General features: G+C 40.7%; 1 protein-coding gene across 2 annotated transcripts in view; it reads left to right on the top strand.

The window, feature by feature from the left end:
* The window catches only part of CADPS (calcium dependent secretion activator), a 464,921-nt gene that overhangs the window by 115,635 nt on the left and 325,008 nt on the right, over positions 1-24,278 (top strand). For both annotated transcript variants that reach the window (XM_027864021.1, XM_027864023.1), the window contains exon 3: positions 9,044-9,124. In XM_027864021.1, coding sequence (XP_027719822.1) covers positions 9,044-9,124 — 81 coding nt within the window. The remainder of the gene's footprint in view (positions 1-9,043; positions 9,125-24,278) is intronic.

Here is a 24,278-nt window from a genome sequence, read left to right as displayed (position 1 = left end):
CAAGGCAAGTAACTTTGGCCTTCAATGTCCTCATCCATAAAATGAGGTTGGACAAGATGACCTCATAGGCCCTTCCAACCCCAAATGTATGCTCCTCTGATCTATAATTTGGACAGCTTGGGGATGTTCCAGTACACAAACACCCCTCCACCAACATAGGTTGCATCCTGTCTATGTGACTTAGTGGCTAATCTCTCAATCAGGGGTTCCTAGCCTCTCTTGTATGTCGTGACCTCTTCGGTGTGATGAAGCCCATGGACCCCTTTTCAGAATAATAGGGTTACAGAGGAAAGCAATTATATTGAAATTTAGTTATCAATATTTTCATAAAACTAACTCGGAGACCCCTGCTTAAGGACCCCTTTCCTAGAGAGGTATTTGATTCACACAGAGGTTGTGATGTACTCAAGGACATTTGGCTAAAATTGATCCCAGGCCAGATTGGAACCCTGCTTCTCCTGACTCTAAGACTGATATTCTGTTCACTAAACCATGGTACCTCAGTGATCGGTAATGAAACAGATAATCATGGAGCTGGAAGGGACCTCAGAGATCATCTCATCCAGCCCATCCCTTTTACAAATGAGTAGTCTAAGATATGGGGCAGTTAGGTGGCAAAGTGGATAGAGTGCCGGGCCTGGAGTCAGGCAGACCTGAGCTGAATTCAGCCTCAGACATTTACTAGCTGTGTGATCCTGGGCAAGTCACTTCACCCTGTTTGCCTTAGTTTCCTCACCTGTCAAATGAGCTGGAGAAGGAAATGGCGAACTGCTCCAGTGTCTTTGCCAAGAAAACCCCAAGATAGGGTAGTGAAGAGTCAGACACAACTGAAATGAATGAACGACAAACCAAGACTCATGCATTATTTGCCCAAGTAGTAAACACAAGGAGCAACTATGAGAACCCAGGACCTCTGGCATTAGAACCGGTGGTCTTTTCCTGATATTACTTCCCTGATTTGAGAAAAATTATCTGAGCATTTCAGGGAAACAAAATTATTTGTAGGATAAGTAGCTTGGCTCTCACAGTTGCTGGTCTAAATTCTCCACTAACCTTTGAGTGGGAAGTTTATAATAGGAGAAAATCACAGGAAAGAGGTAGGTACAATCTGCTTGGTTCATCCTTTAGATTAAAGCAAGGCCTGAGAGTGTTAGTGTTTGAGAGTGTTTGCTTCTGAGAAAAGTGAGCTTCAGATTTCTGTTTCTGTCACTTTAAAAGAAAGTACAGCCAGAAGCTTGGTTTCCGACAGAGTTATCCTTTTCCACAGACATGACTATGGGCACTAATCTAAGCATTTCACATCTAATTAGGCAGAGATTTTACATGTAGGTGTATATTTTTAAAACCTCAGGAGGCCTTGATGGGGAATCTCTGTTTTGGGGTTGGCTCTACGGCTGATCTTTTTTTTTCCTGGGAAGAAAAAGCCAGCACTGTAAATAGAGCCCTGTTTCCATGGCACCTTGCAAACTGAGTAGTTGTTTTTTTTTTCTTTTTTTCATCACTCAAAAAGGTAATTACTTCATTTTTTTTTTTGCTTTCTAATTTCATGATTTATGGGTGCAGGAATGAGTCTCCCCAGTCAATTCTTCTCTGTAATGACCCTCTGTTTCCCCCAACTCTCTGTCTCTCCAACTAGTCATTAACTATGAGGAGGCCCCTCTGTCTCTGGGTTGTTCTTGCTAATTAAAAGCCCTAATCCATCCAAGAGCCCTGACCCTAGAGACAGCAACAGACACCAGGACACACATAACATTTGTCAAGAGCAGCTTCCAGTTCTGAACTCTGCAGACAATGGAAGACGCAAGAGAGAGCCAGGAGCGGGTCCTCTGCCGAGAGGTTTCAGATTTTGTCGTTTCATGATCCAAACCAGCAATGCCCCTCTGTGGTTCAGACCAGAAGTGCAAGCGAGACAAAGCCCTCACAAAGCCTCCCTGCTGCTTCTGGGACTTAGAAAGGCAGGGTTTTCAAAGAGGAAAATACAAGAAATAAGTGTTATGTTGTGGAGTCCTCAGAAGAGAGGACATACAGGCGTGGTGTGTACTGGATGATTGGTGCTGCTCTGCCCACCCCAACCCCCTCCACCCCAGTAGGGGTTGTTCCATTGGGCAGAAAGTGCTGGACGGAAAAGTCAGAAAGCCTTGGGCTCGAGGAGCACTTGCCAGATGCACAAAAATGGGCAGCAAACATTTCACCTCTGAGCCTCAGTTTCCTCCTTTGTAAAATGATTTTGATAATAATGTCTATAGGACCTACCTCACAGACTATTTGGGGGGTCAAAAGAAATAACTCATGGAAAGTGCTTTGATGACCCTTTAAGCATTCTAAATGTGAGCTATTTTTGTTTTCTGTACATTAAACCTCCCTTTATAATATATATACTATATGCATGTCATATTATGTCATCTTGTGATACTATGTTATGTCACGTTATGTCATGTTGTGCTGTGTCACGCCTCTTCACATCATAACATGTCCTATGATAACATATGTGCTACTATGCCAAATTACACATGAACCAATGAGTCCAGCCTCTGAAGCAATTACTTTACTGCTTTCTAGTCAGGTAAAGTACACACTTTCAAAACATTTCCAAAAAAAGACTCTTTTTTTGTTTTGCTATACTCTTGATCATGCTGTGAATATTAAAGAACAGTTAAAAATGTACATAGTAATTCTAGCCAACATTGTTGTAGCAGCTCAAGGTTTGCAAGGGACTTTACATAAATTTGATCCTCACAACAAACCTGAAAACAGGTGCTGTTACTATCCCCATTTTACAGATATTAGTAATTAACAATAGCTAACATTCATATAGCTCCTAAGGGCTGTAGGATTAGTCCTGAGGAGTTGAGATTGAGGTGTATCTGTCTAATACTTTAGCTCAAGAGTTCCCAACAGTGTACTTCCTTCTCTGATTTCCAGGCTCAGCTTTTAGAGGGAGATGTTTATTGAGGTGGTCTAATAACAAGTGATGGTAGAGAACATCCCCAAAAAAGTGGGTGGCACACCCTACCATCAGCACATAAAGAGTCCGTGGAAAAGTAGCCCAAGCTTAGAGAGCACGTGAAGCAAAAGGGGAACTCAGCCCTGGGTTCCTAGAGGTCCTTTAGACAGAATATAGCTTCCTCTCTTGCAGAGAGGTGAATCTGCCTTTCTTCATCATATCTTATCTATTTTCAGTTTCCATTATTGACGCTGCCACCAGCAGCTGCTGTCGTGGAGGCTAATACTTGATAGGACATCCAAAATCGCCAAGACACTTTGCAACTCTTAAAGTCCTTGCCCAGAAAAAGGGGAGGGGATAGAAGGAGGTCTGAGATGAGGCCAAAGCCCAAGCCAAGGTAGCCTTCTCCCCATCCCCCAACAGTGCATCTTCAGGGGTTTGGCTGGAATTCATCCCTGGCTCACCTGCTCTCATCACCCTTCTGCCATACATTCAAATCATTTTGCTTCTGATTCAGTCTTCTCTTTCAGAGATGATGCACAGACCATAACCAATTTTCCTCTGCAATCCAAACACTCTTACTCTCAACATAAGTTTGTGACTGATTGGTTGGAACTTGTTTTCATTGATAAATGTGCCTTATCACTTGAGGTGGGATCTGGTAACGATTACTTTGTTTAATCAATCCCTACCTATACATATATGTGTATATGAGTGTGTCTGTGCACTTATGTATACTCACATGTGTGTATGCCCACACACATACATACACACACATATGTATGTGTACTTACATGTGTGTCTCCTCTGTTAAAATGTGAGCTCCTTGAGGGCAAGAACTACTTTTGCCCTTATATAAATTCCCAAGCTTAGCATAATATCTGGCTCATAGAGAATAGTTAGTAAATGCTTATTGGTTGATTGGTTGTTAATGGACTGACTGATTGCACTTTCCCACCCCCCAGCCCCAAAAGGATGTAAGCTCCTCATGGGCAAGGACTATTCTGTTTGTAACTTTTCTGCCCAGTGCTTAACATAGGGAGTGGCACATAGTAGGTGCTTAAGAAATAGATAATTACATGTGTGTGTATATATATGTATATGCATATGTACATATGTATATGTGTATGTATATATACATACATACATATATACACATACATATATACATACATACATACATATATATACATATATACATATATATATATACATACATATATATATATATATATCATCTCCTCCACTAGAATGTAAACTCTTGAAGGGCAGGAGATGTTTTTGCTTTAGCTTTGTATCCTTGAGCTTAGCATAATTTCTGGCATATAGTAAGTGCTTAATGAATGCTGGTGGAGTGACTGATTGACTGTTGACTGATTAATGGTTGCCTCTCCCCCAGTAGAATGTAAGTTCCTTGAAGGCAGGAGCTGTTTCATTTCTGTCCTCATATACCTTGTGCCTAGTATACTTCCTGGCACATAGTTAGTGGTTACTTTTATCTTTATTTGAATAATTACCAAATTGTGGATACATAGGGTAAAGTGAAGAACAATGAATTCGGCTATTCAGGGGTTTATTGGTGAAGACAGAAAGAAATCAGGCAATTTAGGAAGAAAACCATTGTGTGTTCTTGAATTTATCGCAACATGGCAGCTGTATATCTTTGGACCGATACGCTGTCTACACAGCTTGGGAGCATTCTGCTGCACCCTAAGAAGTCAATGCTCTGAGGAATTTCCTGGAGGACGAATTTATTTGGAAGAGTCTTCTCATTTTCCCTTTGCAGTGTCCACTTAGTCTTGACATGGATAGCTTTTCCCTGAATTTCTACAAACTCTTCAAACAAATTCCTCACTTTGGATCCTAAGAAATTATTTAGCTATGCCTCCATGAAGTCCCCAGATGTTTCATTTGCATATGTATTTTAGTCCAAGAGAATCTAAATATTTAAAGTGGATTTGCACCTGAATTCTCTGGAATTCCAGGATAACAAGATACTAGTGATCGAGCGGAACTGACACGCAGTTCTGCTGAGCCAGTTTTTTCCCATTTGGGGACTGGAGATCAACAGGGCACCCTTCGTTCTTGTTGACAATGATGGGATTTATTAGGAGGCATCTCACTTTTTAGATTTATTTAAAATATATTGTCAAAGGTTGTGATAGGCCTTCTACTTGACCACTTCTAAGGTTCCTTCTGCCTCTAAATCTATGATCCTTTGAGTTATACAAGGCAGAACAGCATGGTGGGAAGATCACTAGATTTGGAGTCTAAGGGCCAGCTCTCTGTGTGATCTTGGACAAATCATTTACCATCTCAGGGCCTCATTTTTCTCACTAATGAGGTAGATGAACTGTACCTCTAAGGTCCCTTCCAGTCCAACATCCAGATCCATTTTCTTCTTTTTTGGGAGGCAATTGGGGTTAAGTGACTTGCTCAGGGTCACACAGCTAGTAAGTGTTAAGTGTTTGGTCTGAGGCCGGATTTGAACTCAGGTCCTCCTGACTTCAGGGCCGGTACTCTATCCTCTGCGCCACCTAGCTGCCCCTAGATCCATTTTCTTCTTACTGGATCTGTTACTTTCTGAACTCCTAAGGAGAAAACTCCTTCTACCAGTGCAGACCAACCCCTTCTCTTCTCCTTAATGCTTTAGGGCTGCTGGGTCACTCAGATGTTAAGGGACTAACCCAGGGTCATATGGCCAGTATTTGGCAGAGATGGAACTTGAATTTAAATCTTCCTAAAGTTATGGCTGACTGCAGTGCTGTGCTGAATCAAACATGTGCTAGCTGGCTAGCTGATCATTAAATGTATAGCGTAAGTATTTGTTGTTGTTTAGTCATTTTAATTGTGTCTGATACTTTGTGACCCCATTTGGGGTTCTCTTGGCAAAGATGCTGAAGTGGTTTGCCATTTCCTTCTTCAGCTCATTTTACAGATGAGGAACTAAGACAAATAGGGTTAAATGACTTACCCAGGGTCTCACAAGTAGTAAGTGTCTGAAGCCAGATTTGAGCTTAGGAAGAGGAGTCTTCCTAACTTCAGGGCTGGCACTCTATCCACTGTGCTACCTAGCAGCCCTTAGCTACTGTGTGAGCATTTACACCTCAGAAATCACAAATGTTGCAAATAAGGGCTTGATTTATTGTTTTGTTGACTGTGTAGACAGTGATTGAGAACATGTTAACAATACCAATTAAATTTAAAAGTATGTGGTGAATTTTCAGACTGCTAGTTGTTAAACCTTTACCAGCACACTCTGCCAGTTCTCTTATCCACTACGTCAAAGATGTCAAACAGTTGTTCTCAGCCCCAACACTTTTAAGTGCCCTGGATTAAATGGAATTGGGAAATGTTTAACAAAATAAGTAAAAATACAACACAATATAGATAATGTCAATTTGTGATTTTCTAATTCACCATGTAGCCAACCTAGATCCATTTCTATTTGAGTTTGATACCACTACACTACACTTCCTTTTTAAAATCATGACATCTGATAAATAATTGTTGTATTAAAGAGAATGCTGAGGAAGCCCGAGAGAGCTCAGTTCCAAACTACTGACTTTCTAGTTGTGTGACCTTGAGCAAGCTGCTCTGAGTCTCATTTTCCTATTTTGTAAAATGTACAAGATAGTATTTCAGCATCTACCTCACAGGGTTGTTGTGAGGCTCAAATGAGTTGATGTAGAGACGTCACTTTGTGAACCTGAAGCATTTTGTCTAGCTGTTCTCATCTGTCATCGATCACAGAGCTGTTGAAGAGGAGGCAAGAGTATTCCTGGGCAGATTTGTATTTAAAAGACAAGCACAGAAGAACAAAACTTTGTGTGTGAGAGAGACAGACAGACAGAGACAGAGACAGACAGAATGACAGAAAGAAAGAGAGAAAAGGAGAGAGAAAACAGGAAGGGGAGAGAGACAGAGAGCAACAGAGGGACAGAGAGAGAAACAGAGACAGGCAGAGGCAGAGAAAAAAACAGAGACGGAAAGACAAAGAGAGACAGAGACAGAGAAAAAGAAAAAGAGACAGAGAGAATGTGTCAATAAATAAGTGTTTCTTAAGCACTTGCTATGTTTCAGGCACTGTGTTAAGCTCTGGGGATACAAGGAAAGGCAAAAAATCAGTCCCTGCTCCCAAGGAGCTCCTGGTTTCATGAGGGAGATAGTATGCAAACAGCTTTGTGTAAACTGGAGGTAATCAACTGGGGAAAGGCACTAGCGTTAAGGGGAACAGGAAAGGCTTCCTTGGAAGATGAGACTTTAGCTCAGACTTGAAGGAAAATGGGGAAATAAAGAGTCAGAGGTGAGGAGGGAGAGGATTTCAGATGTGGAGGAACACACAGTGCAAAGACAGCATCATTATGAGGTACCAATAGGCCACTGCTGCTGGATCAGAATGAATTGTTCAGTCATGTCCAACTCTTCGTTACCCCATTCTCTAGCTCATGTTACCAACGAGGAAACTGAGGCAAACAGGGTCAAGTGATTTGCCCAGGGCTAGTAAGTTTCTGAGGCCATATTTGAACTCAAGAGGAAGAACCCAAGAGAGCCCAGGGCTCTATCTACTGTGCCACCTAGCTGCCCTCAGAATGAGTAAAAGGAAGTGAAGTCTAAGAAATCTGAAAAGGTAGGAAAGGCTAGGTTGTGAAGGGCTCTAAATGGCAAAATGAAGACTATTTAATTGATCCTGGAGATAACAGGGAGCCACTAGAGTTTATTGAGGAGTCACCATTTAATCAACAGGGATTTATTCATTGCTTACTCTGGGCCATCACCAGTCATCTTGACCTATGTCTTGCCACTGGACTTCCATGACTCTGGAGGAGAGTGAGGCTGATAACTTTGCACAGCACTGACTCACTGAAATCCAATTCACTTGCAAGTCAAGATATCACCCCCATGATGTCACTGGTCCTCTTTGAGAATGAAGGATGGAAAACAACAACAAACAATTAATTGCTTACTACATCCAAGGTGTCGTGCTAAGAGGGAGTCGATTTGGTCAGACCATCACTGCAATCACTGGCAGCTAAGGGGAAGATGGATTGAAATGAAGAGAGGCTTGAGAAAGGAAGACCAGTTAAAAGGATAATGCAGTGTGTGTGTGTGTGTGTGTGTGTGTGTGTGTGTGTGTGTTTCCTAAAGCCTGAAATAGCCATCTCATCATAATGTCTTTCCAAAGTGGCTTTCACAAAATTGTATCACCATTAACCCCTCCAGTGTTTACCATTGCTTATTTCAGAAATGTTATTTCTAAGTTTTGGAACTATTCCTTAGGGTAGGTTTGGCTCTTGCATATAAAAAACATGAGGGGAGAAAATGAAGGGAGTTTAGGTCGTTTTTCTGTTCTGTACTAGAGAGAGTCATAAAAAGAAAGGAGCCCTTAAGTGCCACCTCATATTCACCTTCAAGTCTATTTTTATTGTAAGTTGATTTTTATTAGATAAAAGAGAACTTGACATGTTTGAATGCCCCAATATTCTATTTATCATGCTTCCTTTTTTGTGAATGAGCTGCAATGATGCTCCAAATTACTGAAGGGCTGTCTTATAATTAGAGTTTGAAAAATAATATTAGGCTTGCTTTGGGAAATGAGGAGGGAAGAATTTTGACTCACATGGTTCATTTCATCCCATGAACTATCCCCCTCTTTGTCCATTCAAAATATGTAATTTCTTTCTCTACCTAAGTCACAGAAGTAGTAAGAGACCTCTCAATGGAGCTAACTTTAGATCAATCCTGTTAGAATGTAAGCTCCTTGAGGGCAAAGACTTTCAGTTTTGTCTTCATATTCCCAGCACCTGGGAAATTGTAGATACTTAATAAATGTTGTTGATTGATTGAAGGACAAGGTCATAAATCTGCTCTTCCTTGGAGATTTCCCAACCCATTAGGCTGTGCCTCTTAGTGCTTAGGTGGGCATTTTCTTCCAACAAATTGAGCATGCTCATTAAGAGATTTGTGGTACTTGGTGGGGAATGATAAATTTCATAATTTCCATTGTAAAAGTAGCAAGCATGATTTCATGGTGAGATGAGTTCATGGTCCTTGACTGCCTCATGTTCATGATCTATGTTTTTTGTATTTTTTTTTCAGTTGGACAACCCCGATGAGCAAGCCGCACAAATCCGACGGGAGCTGGATGGACGCCTCCAAATGGCAGACCAAATAGCCAGGGTAAGGATGTCTTTGGAAAAGCTTTCTGTGTCTGTCCATTTGCTGAGGATCTGGGTATTAAAACCCAGAGGAAATTCAATTCAAATCCCACACAAGAAACTCAAGACTTCAGGTTACCATTAAATCTAATAGGGCATCATGCCTTGAAAACCCTTACCTACTTTGTCTTCCCTTCACAATATTTTTAACCATTTGTCACCTGATTCCAAATCTGAGAAGTAAATTGTCTTACTCAAGGAAAACCTCAGTAATTTTGAGAAAAGGTGACAATCTGATTTAGTAAAAAGTCTGAATTATGTACCTACATTGAAATAATGCAACATGGCACATAGAGTTTCAAACTTGGAACAGGAAAACCTGATTTTGAATCCTGCATTGGACACAAGTAACTGTGTGACTATGGGAAATTTATCCACCTTCTGTGATCCACAGGTAGCTAAGATAATCAATAAATAGATTGCACCCTGTATCAGTAGAGGAGGTTCCTACATTAATGAAGTCACATCTGCTTATATAATATATATGTATACAATACATAATGTATGTTACATTTTCTATACATAAATATGTCAGAGGCACATATTAAATATATAAACATATTTTAAAAAGCAGTTCTGACCCTTTAAAGTACATACTCAAATTATTTTTTTCATTAATCTGTTGCACATAGTAGAAAGTTCACAAAAATTTACTGTACTATATTCTCTTTTGGCGGGACTATTATAATAGCTTCCGTTCTAGGATTATGGGTTCATGTCTTTCCCTTTAGCAATCCATCCTGAATATAGCTGCCAAAATTATGTCCCTCCTTCTTTACTCAACAGCCCTCAATGGATCCCTATAGCCTCTAGAATAAGAAGCCAACTCCTCAATTTGGCCTTTAGGCTCCTCCACAATCTGGTTCTAACCCACCTTCAGCCTCCTTTTGTGATACTCAATTCACAATATACCTTATATTTTATTAATGTGTGTACATAATGTTCCCCATCCCCCATCCTCATCATTAGTAGAATGTAAACTCTTTAAGGCTGGGGATTTGATATATATCTATGTATCCCCAGTCCATGGTACAATGCTTTGTATATAGTAGGCACTTAATAAATGTTTGCAGGAATGAATTACTGCAAGTTTTCCATTCTAGACAGAATGGATTACTCAACATTCCTCCATCTTGTCTAGCATTCTCCTTCTTACAAGCTGCCCTTCCCCTCCTATCCCTAGGTCATACTTTGCCTCATCTCTACCTTTCAAAACCCTTCTCTTAGATTGAGTTCTAGTAGGTGTCATCTCCTCCATGAAGCCTTCTCTGATCTCCCCTCTCCCAGATAAAAGTAAGTTCTCCCTCCTCAAATGGTCTCAGGGCACTGTGGATATCTCCTTGGCTTCTATCATACCACATTTTGTGAAATACTTATATGCATACATGTCACTTTCCACTTTGCTTTTCTGTTTGTATCCCAAGCACAGCACTTGGTGCATTGTAAGTATCCGATGAATACTTTCTCATTCATTAGTTCTTTGACTGTTTAGTGTGCTGTGTTAAGTCCCTGCATTTAAGGCCCCTAATTGACTGCCCAGTATGTAGTGCGTTGTTAATAAATATTTGTTGATTGAATCATAGTTAATTGTGTTGCCTAGTAGAGGCATTGAGGGGACCTGCTTTAGTTAATAATGGCATAAAATTATCCAACCAGTTGTTTGTAAATATGTGCTTCTGCACAGTCTGTTTCCTTAAATAGCTAGTCTGAGCCCCTGCTGTCTTAGAAATATTGATAATATTGGCTTAGCAAAGCTTAGTTCAGTAGGCATTCTGGTTTTCAGTATAGGATGAAGAAAGGACTATAGAAGGCCCAGGTAGTGTTACTTGGTGTAGTGCCAGGGAAACTCTCCTGGGATGCTCCCGAGACACAGGGGCTATGGGAATCCAGTGAAGCCAGAGCAGGAAAGAGTAAGTAAACCTACTTCCCAAAGTATTCTATGGTTCTTTCTAGGTACAGAGATAGCATTTACCTGGGGACTTTCAGGAGGAGGGAGAAGTCAGTGTTTGGGTCATATGAAGAATGTTATTGCCTTTGGGAAGAGTACAGCTGCTGCCACGTGGTTGAACCATCATTACCTGCTCTCACAGCCATTGTGTGGGCTCTACCAGTGCATACTCCTGCAGATAGCAGGTGCATTGTGGTGGGCCCTTATCGGTTCTCTAGGCATACCTTGTACTGTGATTACACATGGTACCTGCTCCCTCATCAGGAGAGACCCTATATATAGAATAATAATAGATCTTAGAGGCCATGCAGTCCAACCCCCTCATTCTAGAGGGGGAAACTGAGGCACAAGGAAATGAGGTGATGCCCAACATTCCACAGCCAGTAAGTATTTGAGGTAGGATTAAAACACAGGTCTTCTGAACTCCAAGTTGGAACATTATCTACCGTGCCACCTAGGTCTCTGTCTCTAAGATGGAGACTATGATGACACAGTAATCCATGGTCTCAGAATCACACGATCTCAGGAGTTGGAAGAAATCTCAAAGACACAGTAGATCAAAAGTTGTCAGACATGAGTTCAAATCTTACCTCAAGATTTACTATCTGTGTGACTCTGAGTATGAGTCTTGTTTTTCCCCTCTTCAAAATGAGGATAATCATAGCGCCTAAATCACAGGGTTTTGTGAGGATCAAATGAGATAACATATATAGGCTGTGAGCTCCTTCACAGCAGGGGCTGCCACATAGTAGGAGCTTAATAAACACTTGTCAAATTAACTTGATGTGCAAAGGACAGTGCAAACTTTAAAGTGCTACATAAAATGTTAGCTATTGTGGCACATGGTAGGGACTTAGTAAATATTTGTTCATTACTTATAATGAAGGCCATCAGTAATTTGCTTTCTCAAATATAGAGGCCAGATCTGAATTATAACATGTACCTAAATGTGGGTCACTTCTACAATATCCCTGACAAGTGGTTTAACTTGAATGTCTCTACAAAGGTAGAACCCATACATTGCAAGTGAGATCATGCCACATTTGGGTAGCTATTAAGAATGTTCTTATGTTCTTATGTTCTTTTCCCTTACCCTCAAAGCAAAACCTGCTTCTCTGCAGTTTCTACCCCTTACTCCTAGCTCTACCCTCTGGGCCAAATAAATCATGGCTATGCCTTCTCCCACATGGTTATTCTTCAATTATTTGAAGTAACTAGTACGTCTTACCTAAGTTTTCTCTTCTCCAAGTTCATACTTTCTTCAACTGACCCTCATATGGTGTAGCCTCTAGTCTCCTCCCTATTCTGTTCACCCTTTTCTGTACACATTTCAGCCAGAAATTCCTAGAACGCAGTTCCCAGAACTAAACATAGTACTTTGGATATGATCAGACCAGGGCAGAGTACCACAAGCTTATCATATCCCAAGATCTGGATTAGGCCTTTCCTAATTCCATCTATGAGGGTACTAGCTTTTTCAGCTGTTGTGCCCACTGTAGACTCATGCAGGGCTTGGAGTCCACTAACACCCCCAGATTTTTTCCATGTGAAACATTTTAGTCATGCCTTTCCTACCTTGTATTTGCAAAGTCTTAAGCGACAAATTCAGTTCAGATCATTAACTTAAGCTTTGCATTTAAATTTTATCTATCAGATTCAACCTAAAGTTATAAGCTGATAAGATCATCTTGAAACCTAATTCTATTTTCCAATTTGTTAGCTGTTCCCCCATGACTCACAGCATCAGTAAATTTGGGAGGCATACTGTCTAAGAAAATAACAAGTCGTTAATAAAAATATTTAAAAACACAGGGTCAGGGCAGATCCCTGGGACACTCCAGTAGAGACCTCCCACCCAATTGCCATTGATAACTGTTCTTTGGGAATAGTCCTATTCAATACTCAAGTGGATTTCCAATGATGCAGTTCAAAAGCCATCCATGCCTGCCCATATCTTCCAATAAATTCTCTGTAGCAGATTCACCCCAATGTGTTTGTGGCCTTACTTAATTTCTTCTGAAATCGCAAAGGTACCAGAAGAGCACTTTATGTAATCCATCCGTTTATTCCTCTCCCTTGCCCAAATTATCTTTTTACCATGAATTTTCTTGTCGACCTGTTTACTAGTCTTCATTGAAGTTTCTCATTGGTAATAAACATCAACTTGATCACACCCACCTTGGGCCTTTCCATTGTCCCCTCTACAACATTCCTTTTTTAATTCTCTAGAGACTGTTGCATTTCATACCTCATTTCTATAAAGCAATTCCAGTTGAATGCTGGTAATAAAAGAAGACATTTTTTTTCCTAAGGTTAGTTTGGGGTCATTGAAGGAACTTTGTAATTTCTTAAAGATAACTGAGCCTTTTCTCCTCCTCTGTTCAACTCCAAGACCAATCCAGTGTCCACCTCTATCTACTGATTAACAAGCACTGTAGGTTCTCTGTCCAAATGTATGTCATAATCTAGGTAACAAATATTCTTCATCCATTTGGCTCTTCTTGTATGGCTGGCCAAAACAAATATTTTTGCGTAGTTACAGATCTCTTACAGGAGATTTTACAATGTTCCAGAATTTCATTGCAACCAGCACACTGTCATCTGAAAATAGGGACTTCTAGAGGACCACATCCACAGAAAGAATTCTTTCAGCTTGGATTCTGCACTGGACTTCTTCCATCCCAGTGGTGGCCATCTTTACCCAGAATCCTCCTGGTTTTCTGCCTCATCTGATAATTCACAGTATTTTAAACATTGCTGACAGTCACACAGCAATCATATTTTACCTAGGGTCTGGTGACTCCAACTTACCAAAGCCAGCTTATACTTTTTCAACTTTCTGTTTGTCATTTTTGTTCCTACCTCAAAGATCATTCATTTTGGAGTGCTAATATGTTGCCTTCTCCTTCTATCATCAAGACTGAGAGAGAGTCAGATGGTACACTGATCAAATGATCACAGACTGGCAAAGTTTTGTTGGAGAAACCCATGAAAACCAAGTCATTTCACCCACAAGTTCAGGCCCTTAACCTCAGCTGGACCTTTGATGCTGTTTGCCAATATTTCTATTCCATCCAACTTACCCCTTGGCTCATTCCCCCTCAGTGATTGTTCCAGAGCTTTTCATTTCTGCTTTCACCACAAGTGCCACAGTCATTTTTCTTGTTTTGTTTGTTTGTTTGTTTTGTTTTGTTTTATTTTTAGTAAGGCAATCAGGGTTAAGTGACTTGCCCAAGGTCACACAGCTAGTATGTGTCAAGTGTTTGGTGTGAGGCCAGATTTGAACACAGGTCCTCCTGACTTCAGGGCCGGTGCTCTATCCACTGCGCCACCTAGCTGCCCCCAACACTCATTTTGCTTGCTTATAATAGATGATGTAGACTCCTATTTCAGTAACTGAGGTCTTAGCCACACCCTCACCCAAAACTCCCAAACCTCTTTAGTATCATTTAGCATCATCATATTCTTTCTTCTGCCCTTCAATTGCAGATGAAATATCCCTACAATTGACTAAAGTTAGCATTCAACAAGTAGCAATCATTTATTAAGCACTTACTATGTGTATAGCACTATACTAAGCACTAGAAGTACAAAAAAAAAAGACAAAAAGCAATCCCTGCCCTCAAGGAGTTTATGTTCTAATGCTCCTCAATAACTAGTAACTAGATACACTGAAAGATGTACACATAGTTAGAAAGTAATCTCAAAGGGGAAAGTCAATCTCCTTTATCCCTGCCTCCTCCAAGACCTCACTCCATCACTCACTGTCATCATCATCATCCTTCTCTCTCTGTCTCTCTCTCTCTCTCTCTCACCTTCAGTCTGTACATTACCATTGGCTCCATATAAACCTACAAATACACTCAAGATTCTCCCCCCCAAAATCCTAAAAAAAAGTCTTTCTATCCAACCGATTCCTTGATTATCTCTCTACTTGCTTTCACTGCTAAACTTTAAAAAAAAAGGGTTTGCTTTTTTCTTTTTACATCCAAAGCCTCTTCTCCACTCATTTCCCACTTTTCCAAAAATAATGGTCTTCAGAATAGAACTCACAAATAGTTGACATTCCTGACAGAGAGTTGGTCTTGAAACTCAATCCCTAGAGGAGGACCCCCATGGAAAAGAGGCCAAGAAGGTCTGGACCAAAGCAATATTCCATTTCCAAAAACTCAATTTGATTCACTGAAGTGCTTTGCATCTTGAATCTGGACACATGCAAGATGTATTCTGATGGTGGTGGTAGTGGTAGTGGTAGTAGTAGTACTAGTAGTAGTAGAGTAGTAACCAAAATAACACAAAATGGTGGCATGGACAATTCCATTATCAAACTTGGAGAACAAAACTTCCTTCAAGGCCCAGCTAAAATTCCACTTTACTCAAGAAGCTTTTCCTGATTTCCCTTAATTCTAGTGTCTTCCTTCTCTTTCTTATCTACACTGTATCCTATATCTTGCTGGCATAGAGTTGTTGTATGTTGTCTCCCCCATTAGATTGGGAGCTACTTTAGGGCAGGAACTGTCTTTTGCCTGGAGTGACATGGAATCCATGATTTCAGTGGTATAGGGAACTTCCAGTAAGCAATGGAGATTTGCACCTTCTCAGAGTTTATAGTCTCTTTAGAGAGTTACCTTGAGTGCCAGAAAGTCTACAGTTCCTAGAAAAGTATGCTAGCTGGACTGAAGAATGGCATATTTGCCCACACTGTAAACTCTCAGTAGCACCAATGAATAGATTAAAACTCTTTGTCTAGCAAAGATTTTAGTATCAGGTGAAACTCCGGTAGAGCTAAATAATTCAATTCAATTCAATTCAACAAGCATGCATTAAGTGTCCGCTCTAAGTAAGGCACTGTGAAATATGAGGCAAATACAAAGCAAATAAATAGTCCTGGCCCTCAAACAGCTTACATTCTTTTGGATTGCATTGAAAACTAAGACCTCCAGAGGAAACCCCATAACCCCTCTTGACAGTTCATTTGAGTTTTCTCATTTAATTTGAGAATTAATATACCTATTGGATGGATATTGGAGCAGCATAGTACATGGTCTATGGCACAAATGATTGGATGTGGGAATAGAGGAAAAGCAAAGGAGTTCAGAATCATAGGATCATACTTCTAGAGGTGAAAGAGATCTCAGAAATCATTCAGTCCAACCAGTCATTTTAAGAATAAGGAAACTTGGGGCAGCTAGGTGGCGCAGGGGATAGAGCACCAGCCCTGACGTCAGGAGGACCTGAGTTCAAATCCAGCCTCAGACCAAACACTTGACACTTACTAGCTGTGCGACCCTGGGCAAGTCACTTAACCCCAATTGCCTAAAACAAAAAAACAAAACCAAAAAAAAAAAGAATGAGGAACCTAAAACCCAAGGAGTAACTTGTCTGAGATTACACGGATACTAAGAGTCAAAGGTGGAATTGAACACAGATTCTCTGGCTCCAGTCCATTATACTTTGGTTTTCCATCTGGGTAACTGGGAGGATGGTGTCACACACTTAGAAGAATTCAGGAAGCTAGAAGGAGGAATGGTTTTTGAGCAGACAGTGATACACTCCCACTTACAGTTTGTTTCATTAAAAATTCAATAGCAGCAGGTGTTTAAAAAAACTGCCTGCCTGTCACTGCCTTAAACAGTAGAATCAAATTGGTTTGGGTGGGATTTGAAGCTAGAAAAGAGGAACTTAGTCCCTAACCTTACTCACAAACATGCTGACATCTGACTCCCTAGATATCATTTGATGGCCTCCTTTAGTCCTTTCCTCCCTGGAAAAGAGAAAGAAAGTACACATGACCAACTGGATTGCTTCCAACCCCATATCCCCACCCCACACTGCAGTTTTGCCTTTAATCCAAAACCACTTTCAGACTTAATACCATCAAACACAGAAAAGGTCATCAGTGTTCATGGAGAATAGCCAACATGTTTATTTTAAAAGCACCAGGAAAAAAATTTGAATATTTTTATAATCTTGAATAAAGGGATTTGTGATTCATGTTCAAACATTTCTTATAATTTCCCTATATTAGTATTCAAGAATTCCCTAGCTTCAATCTTTGGAGCAAAAGCCAGTAATTTAAAATATCTGATCAGAAGTTGATATTAAAGATTATATGTGCTACAAACAATGAAGTTAGCTGTCTACATGGTATTTACTAGTTCTTAAATAAACCAAGGGTTTGGGTAGACATTTCCTCAACTCAAGAATTTCTTATGTAGAACAAAAAATATGGTTATCAATAAAAGAGGCAAGGACAACAGAAAGAACTCTGTCCATATATGCATAGATAGATAGATGATTATCAGAACTAGCAATACATGGGATCATAAATTAAATAGATTTAGTATATGAAGGTAGCCCAGAGATTGTCTAGTCCAACAGTCTCATGGCTTAGATGAAGGATCTGAAGTCAAGAGACTAAGTTGCTTTACCCACCATCACATACCTTCAAAGACTCCAATTCCAGCATTTTTCCCAAAGACTAGCTACCCATGTGGTTGGTAGTTTTCAAGAAAGTTTTTGTGATCCAGGCTACATTCAAATTCATATGAAATCATTGAATGTAACAGCTAGGAGGAACTTTAGAGATCATTCAGCCCAGTTGGCTTACTTTTTAGTGGAAGAAATTGAACCTCACAGGTATTCAGTGACTTATCTCAAGTCACACATTAGTAAGTGGTAGATCAGGGACAAGAACCTGGGGCTACTTATTCCCTGGCTATTGTTGATTTCATTTACACCACACCCAACAAGTCATTCTACGCAATGCTACAGTGAAATACCCCAACACCCCCCCCCACTATCCTTGTGCTCACTAATAACCCAGAAATTGGAACTAGGAAATTGGCAGTTATGAAGAGAGCTATGTATAAATGAAGAATGAGGTCACCAGTGAAAACAAGGATGTCATAGGCATTCATTTCCTGTTATTCCCCTTGGTTCACAACCTAGGCCAAAATTGAACTGGAGAGATAGAAATATCTCAAATTGGCAGAAGAACTTATGAGAGTGCCTGGCTTATTGCAGGCTCCAATCACCTTGACAGATGCCCAGGTGTGCTGATCACGAATTTGGCATTGCCCAGGGCACCACCTGCTTGCCCAAGTGAAACTGAATCTATCACCTGTGTTAGAGCTAAAAAAGAGTTGCAAGTTGATAAGCCTAACCATGCAGTTTTCCCCAGCTGTGGAAGCAGCATGGTATAGTAGAAAGATGCTTGGATTTGGTCAGAGAACCTAAGATTCAATCCTGATTGCCTCTGCTATTCATCATCTGCGACCTGGGACAATTCATTTGACCTCTGGACCTCAATTTCCCCATCTATAGATTATTGGTCTTCATGTGGAACTCCAACATAGCCACAAATGGTCAAAGATCACCCAGTGAGAATTTGAGAGCACTCTCCATGGTAACTCATAATGACATTTATTTCCAACGTAACCACATTATCTTCTTCATCTGTTATGTCCCAGTACTATCCCTATTCCACTTCCTCTCTGTGCTGCGGCCATCATCATTTCGTGCCAATCAGTCAATCAGCAAACATTTATTCAGTGATAGCTATGTGTTAGACACTGCTGTAGGCCATAGCTTTGCAATGGGACAATAGGTGGACATAATTTGACCCATGCTATATCCAAATCCATGGAGAATCTTTGAATATGAGAAATGGAATGGACTTTGGTGGCCCATTAGTCCAATTGGCTCATTTTGAAGAGGAAACAAGTGACTTTCCCAAAGTCACATTGTCAGTCACTTATCCTCTTCCACCCCTAGTGTGGGCCCCTCAGTACAGTTATAACCTAAGCTCAACCATATCAGCAGCGACTTGAATACCATGAGAAAATCTCACCCCTTGTCCCAAGATTACCTTGTGGCTACAGGAGGCACTACTCTGTTGGCTCTGCCCTGCTTAGTTCTGGGCTCCAAGGGGTGGTTAGTGAGTAAATCCCCCACCCCCACCTTCTTTTCATTTTTGGTAGAATGGAATGAGTGATACAGGCTGAGCAGTCCTGGATGCATTGCCTTTACACTGAAGAGCTCATTACCCACCCTTCTTCCAAATTCCCTTATTTACTGCCAAGGCCTGCCCACCATATTTCAAGTTACCCGAGTTCACAAGTTGGGTGCCATCCTTAATTCCTTAGTCTCATTCGCCACACATAACCAATCAGTTGCCAGATCTTATTTCTATCTCCACAACATCTTTTGTGTCTAAACATCCCCTTGTCTAATCCTAGAGCCACCAGTCTAGTTCTCTCATTACCTCTTGCTTTCATAGCCTCCTTATTGATTGTCCTGCCTCAAATCTCTTCCCTCTCCAATCCATTGTGGCATTTCAAAAGTTTGAGACACATAATTTCTAAGTAATTAATCATTTTATTAATAATGCTAGCATTTTATTAATAAAACAAATGGTCATTTGGCTGTCTCTCTTGGACCATAGATGCATTATGATGAGCTTACAATTTATTTGCCTTTGAAAGAGTGGATGCTTCTGAGGGTGGTGATCAACTCTGATTGGTTAACGATTAATGAAAAAAGTGAATATTACCAAGTGAGGTGGAACCATTCTAATGAATGGCTGAGGTATTTACTTCTAAATCACCCAGCCTTGGCCAATCTAATTAAAGAATTTATCCCCAATCAAACCTGAGCAGAGCACAATAGGCTTCCCCACCTGGGTGGGGTCTGAACAAGACTGCTGAGAAATCTAATTCAATCTCATTATCAACAATGTCCTTCAGACTGAACAACCTTCAGGCTTCTGAAAAAATCCTGGTCCTGATTCAATAATTGATTATTAATATGAGGAAGAAATCATCATTTCTCTCACCATTCTCCACACAATTGGTGTGATTTCTCTAAAGCATAGGTTTGACTAGGTAACTCTCTACTCCATAAATGCCAGTGGTTCCCCACTTACTCCAGGATCAAATAGTATTTCATCTTCTTTTCTCGGTTTATTATTAACATAATTATTAGTGTGAACAACTTCAAAACAAATATATGTATACATGTATATATTTACATATATATGTATGGGTATATGTGTGAATACACATATATAGGGGCATACTCCTATTTTTTTCCTGACAGGCAAGTATGAATCAAAAAATTTGAGAGAACATTGGACTAGATAACCTCTAAGTTTTCCTTTCCCTCTCAAGTTATGATCCTGTTTTAGTACAGACTCAGATTAAAAAAACCAATAAAAAAGATCCAAAGTCCCTTCTTAAAGCTATGATGGTGACTTAGACATACCTATGCCAAGTCCTTTCTCTCTACTAACATAAATATCCTATAGAACTCATTTGGTTTATGAAGCTGATTGATGTGAAGCAAATTTGCTGACCCTTAGGTAGTATTTTAAGGATTACAAATCACTTTACATACTTTATCTCATTTAAGCCTGGCCCTAACCCTCTGTGGTAGGTATTATTATCATTCCCATTTTACAAATAAGGAAACTGAGGCTCCGAGAGGTTCAGTGGTTTGCCCAGGTCCCCACAATTAGTAGTAATCTGAGGAAGTATTTGAACCCAGGTCTTCCTAACTCCAATTCCAATTCTTTACCAGGGGTAGGGAACCTGCCACATGTGGCCCTCAAGTGTGGCCCTTTGACTGAATCCAAACCCCATTTGTTCTGTGAAATTTGGATTCAGTCAAAGGGCCCCACTAGAGGATCTAGAGGGCCACGTGTGGCCTCAAGGCTGCAGGTTCCCCACCACTGGTAGAGACAATTCAATAATACTACTCTCAATTATAGATACAGAGATCTCATAGAGACAGATCCTAAGATCCTAAGCTGTGATACTTTCTGAGTTTCTGGTCAACATATATTGCCTACGTCCATGAGATCTAACAGGTCTACAGCCAGGGGTGAGCCTGGCAGTTTTTGTTTTCATCCCATATGTGTGGAGGTACCCAGAGGGAAAGGAAAAACAATTTTCCTGGGGAGCGTTCTGTCCTTTTCAATGCTGCATTTCATGATGTGTTCAAAAAACTCTCAACTCTAGGAAACAATGCATCACGCTGGTAGAAATTTTAGCAGGTCAGCTACCCTAATTGAAGAGTAATTGGCCCCCAAACAATAATGAACAGCCAGAGGTGGTTTCTTTGAAGGCCTTTGTTTGCAATTGTATCATCTATATCCCATAAAGTAAAATAAATAACCAGCCTTTTTGTGAGACCAATTTTATTTTTATGTTTTGGAAAGTTGAGACAGAGAGTAAGAACTCCATTTATATTGTGTCGATGCAGCTATGTCCTGGAAAATGTGTTTGTGATGGGTATGCCATTTGAAAACCCCCCCACTCACAAACAGTCTCAGCTGACAGCACATATTTCTTTCCCTGGCTAAAGAAGAACCCATGGCAGAAAGATGGTTTTGTTTTCATTTCCAGACTCTGCTTTATGAACTCTTTTTATGATGGCATTACAAGCTGTCTGATTTCTGGGAGAGAAGATAATTCTTTGGGCTTCTCTGAAGTTTTTTAGTTGCATCGTGTCTGGCTGACATTAGCAAGGCTTGGAGAATCAGAGCTGTGGGTAATCATGAGGGCCCATCTGGGACATCAACTAGTTAAGGGCAAGCCTTACAGAAAAGAGATGCTTTGTCTGCTGTGCTCAAGTCCCCACCATGGAAGTGTTGAGAAGGGAATGCCCTGGGTTTTTGTTTTCTTGAGTCTGGTTAACTGGGAAGAGCCCACTCTACACAAAGAGGTTTCTGTTCTTTCATTCATTCCTATGGCAACCACTCACAGCAAGGAGTAAATCTATAGGGAAATATCTAGCAGTTCCTCCAAGAGAACCATGGAGCTCTCTGGGATTTTGCCATCATTGTGAGCTGGAGACAGAAGGGGGAGCGTAGTAGTCTGTCTCCTTAATGAAGCTGTATGTGCCCCAACCAATCTCCCTGCTCCTCAGGGTTAGGTTCTTTTGTAGCAAACATTTTCTGTTTGGAAGATGCTCAAAAAGTATGGATCCTTTCTGACCATTGATGTAATAATCAGCCTCACTCTGCCTCATACCCAGGAAAAGGAGGCAGCATTAGGAAAGTCAGGGATAATGTTTAGAGATCATGCTGCTATCCGCAAATGGCTGGTGGCCCTGGTCCAAGGTGGGACTGGGGCTCTTTCCCCAGATACCTGAGAAGTATATTTCATTGGGATTCTTTTCCATGGTCAGGCAAAGAGCAGCAATGGCTTTTGAGCTTCTGCAAACCCAACCTAGTGGCCATCTTCCAGTTCCTGAGGGTATTTGGGCTGCTTTGTGGAGGTTATACAGCCCTTAGATTGGCCCTGAGTACACTGCTCTAGGAGGCAGAGGGGTACAATTTAGAGCCCTGAATTTGGAGTCAGAGGACATCAGTTCAAATCCCCCCTTTGTGACTTACATCTTGCATGATGTTGGGCAAATAATTTCATCTTTGTGGGCTTCAGTTTCTTCCCAGCGTGGCCCAGTATAGAGAGAGCATTATGTCTTGAGCTGAAGGACCAGGATTTGAATCCAGCTTTACCACTTACTACCTTGTAACATTAGATTTCGGTTAAATTCTCTGGGCCCATTTCCTTATCTGGAAAAGGTCCCTTCTAGCTTTTTATCCACAATCCTATGATCTGTTAAATAAAGGCATTGGATTAGATGATGCCTGAGTCACCTATCAGCTTTCTATCCATGATCCTTTGGAGAGAAGTTTCTTACCAAAGATGTTCCCATCTATTTTCCTGTGGTGACTCATGATTAGTTTCTGTCGAAGAACTTTTTTCTTTGTTGTGAAGTACATCGTGGTCCTCTCCATACAGACTCCCACCAACCTCGACACATGTTTGTATACTCAGGCAATGTCTCAGCCAAATGTGTTTTTCCCAAATAGTTTCATAATGGAATTGGTCCCAGTACACTGTGTGGCTTCTGAAACCCACAAAGTCATTTACACTGAGAGCAAGAGCTCCACATTTTCTTTCCAGGCCCCATTAATCAACTTCCATTCTCCACTTCCTCCTCATGGCTTTAAATTTAACCTATCCATAATGCAGCCTTTTGACAAGAGCTCTCTTATTTACTGCCTGTAAAGTGACTTAACCTCTGAACTTCAGTTCCATCATTGGTAAAATGAGAAGGCTGGACTGGAACAGCCACTAATCCCTTCAAACTCTAGCCCTTTTATCGAAGTTCACTGAGGTATTCACTTCTAGGGCTCTTGAAACCAGCCTGGAGGGTTGATTGCATTGAATTTCAGAGAGGTGATATATTAGAGATGCAGCTCTGTCAGACCTTCTCCAGAGGCCTTATCATCATGGCATCACCTAATACTGAAGACTGATTCTCAGCAAAAGCTAAGGTACTAAATGTAGCTTTTGAACACAAACCAGGTGACACAGTAGATAGAGCACTGGACCTGGAGTCAGAAAGACGTGAGCACAAATCTGGCTGCAGATATGTATTGCTCATATGACCCTGGCCAAATCATCTAACCGATGTCTACCTCATTTTCCTAAACTGTTTTATCACCTGCCTTACAGCATTGTTATGAGGGTCCAAAGATATTATACTTGTAAAGCACTTAGTAGCACATAGTAGATGCTTAATAACTTGTTCATTTCCTAAGTTGCTCAGGAAAAGGGAAATAGATGCACTCACATATACACAATTGCCTTGGTTATCTTCCCAGGGATTGACCTCCAAAAAAAGATATATGGTGACAGTCCCACGTCAGAAGAATATCTCAGGGATCCTGCCAAGACACCCTAGAGAATCACAGTTGGAGTAGGCTTCCTAAGGAAACCAGAGTGTATATCAAGGTCTACAATACTGATCTGTATGTAGCCAAAAGCAGGGGAGGTCTGAATTAGCTCTTCCTTAGATTTCCTCCTTGACCTACCTCCCACATACCCACAACACAGCCACCCCACTGCAAGTTCAGGATTGTCAGGCTCTGTCACCTCTGTCCAAAGTACTGAAAACCATCATTTAACCAAAGTATTCAATTCATTTCACCAAACATGTATTCATCTACTACTTTGTGCAAGACGCTATGCTTTAATGTCTATAAAGATGAAAACAAAATGAGGATCTGGGATAAGCAATACGGATTATATAAAAACTGCAAATGGCAAGAATAGACTTCATTGGCATTCTGGTGAAAGTCGTGTGCTGAGAAGGG

Source organism: Vombatus ursinus, unplaced genomic scaffold (assembly GCF_900497805.2).
Source record: "Vombatus ursinus unplaced genomic scaffold, bare-nosed wombat genome assembly UNPS02014773.1, whole genome shotgun sequence".
NCBI classification, from domain to species: Eukaryota; Metazoa; Chordata; class Mammalia; order Diprotodontia; family Vombatidae; genus Vombatus; species Vombatus ursinus.
This window is presented reverse-complemented; position numbering and strand designations above follow the sequence as displayed.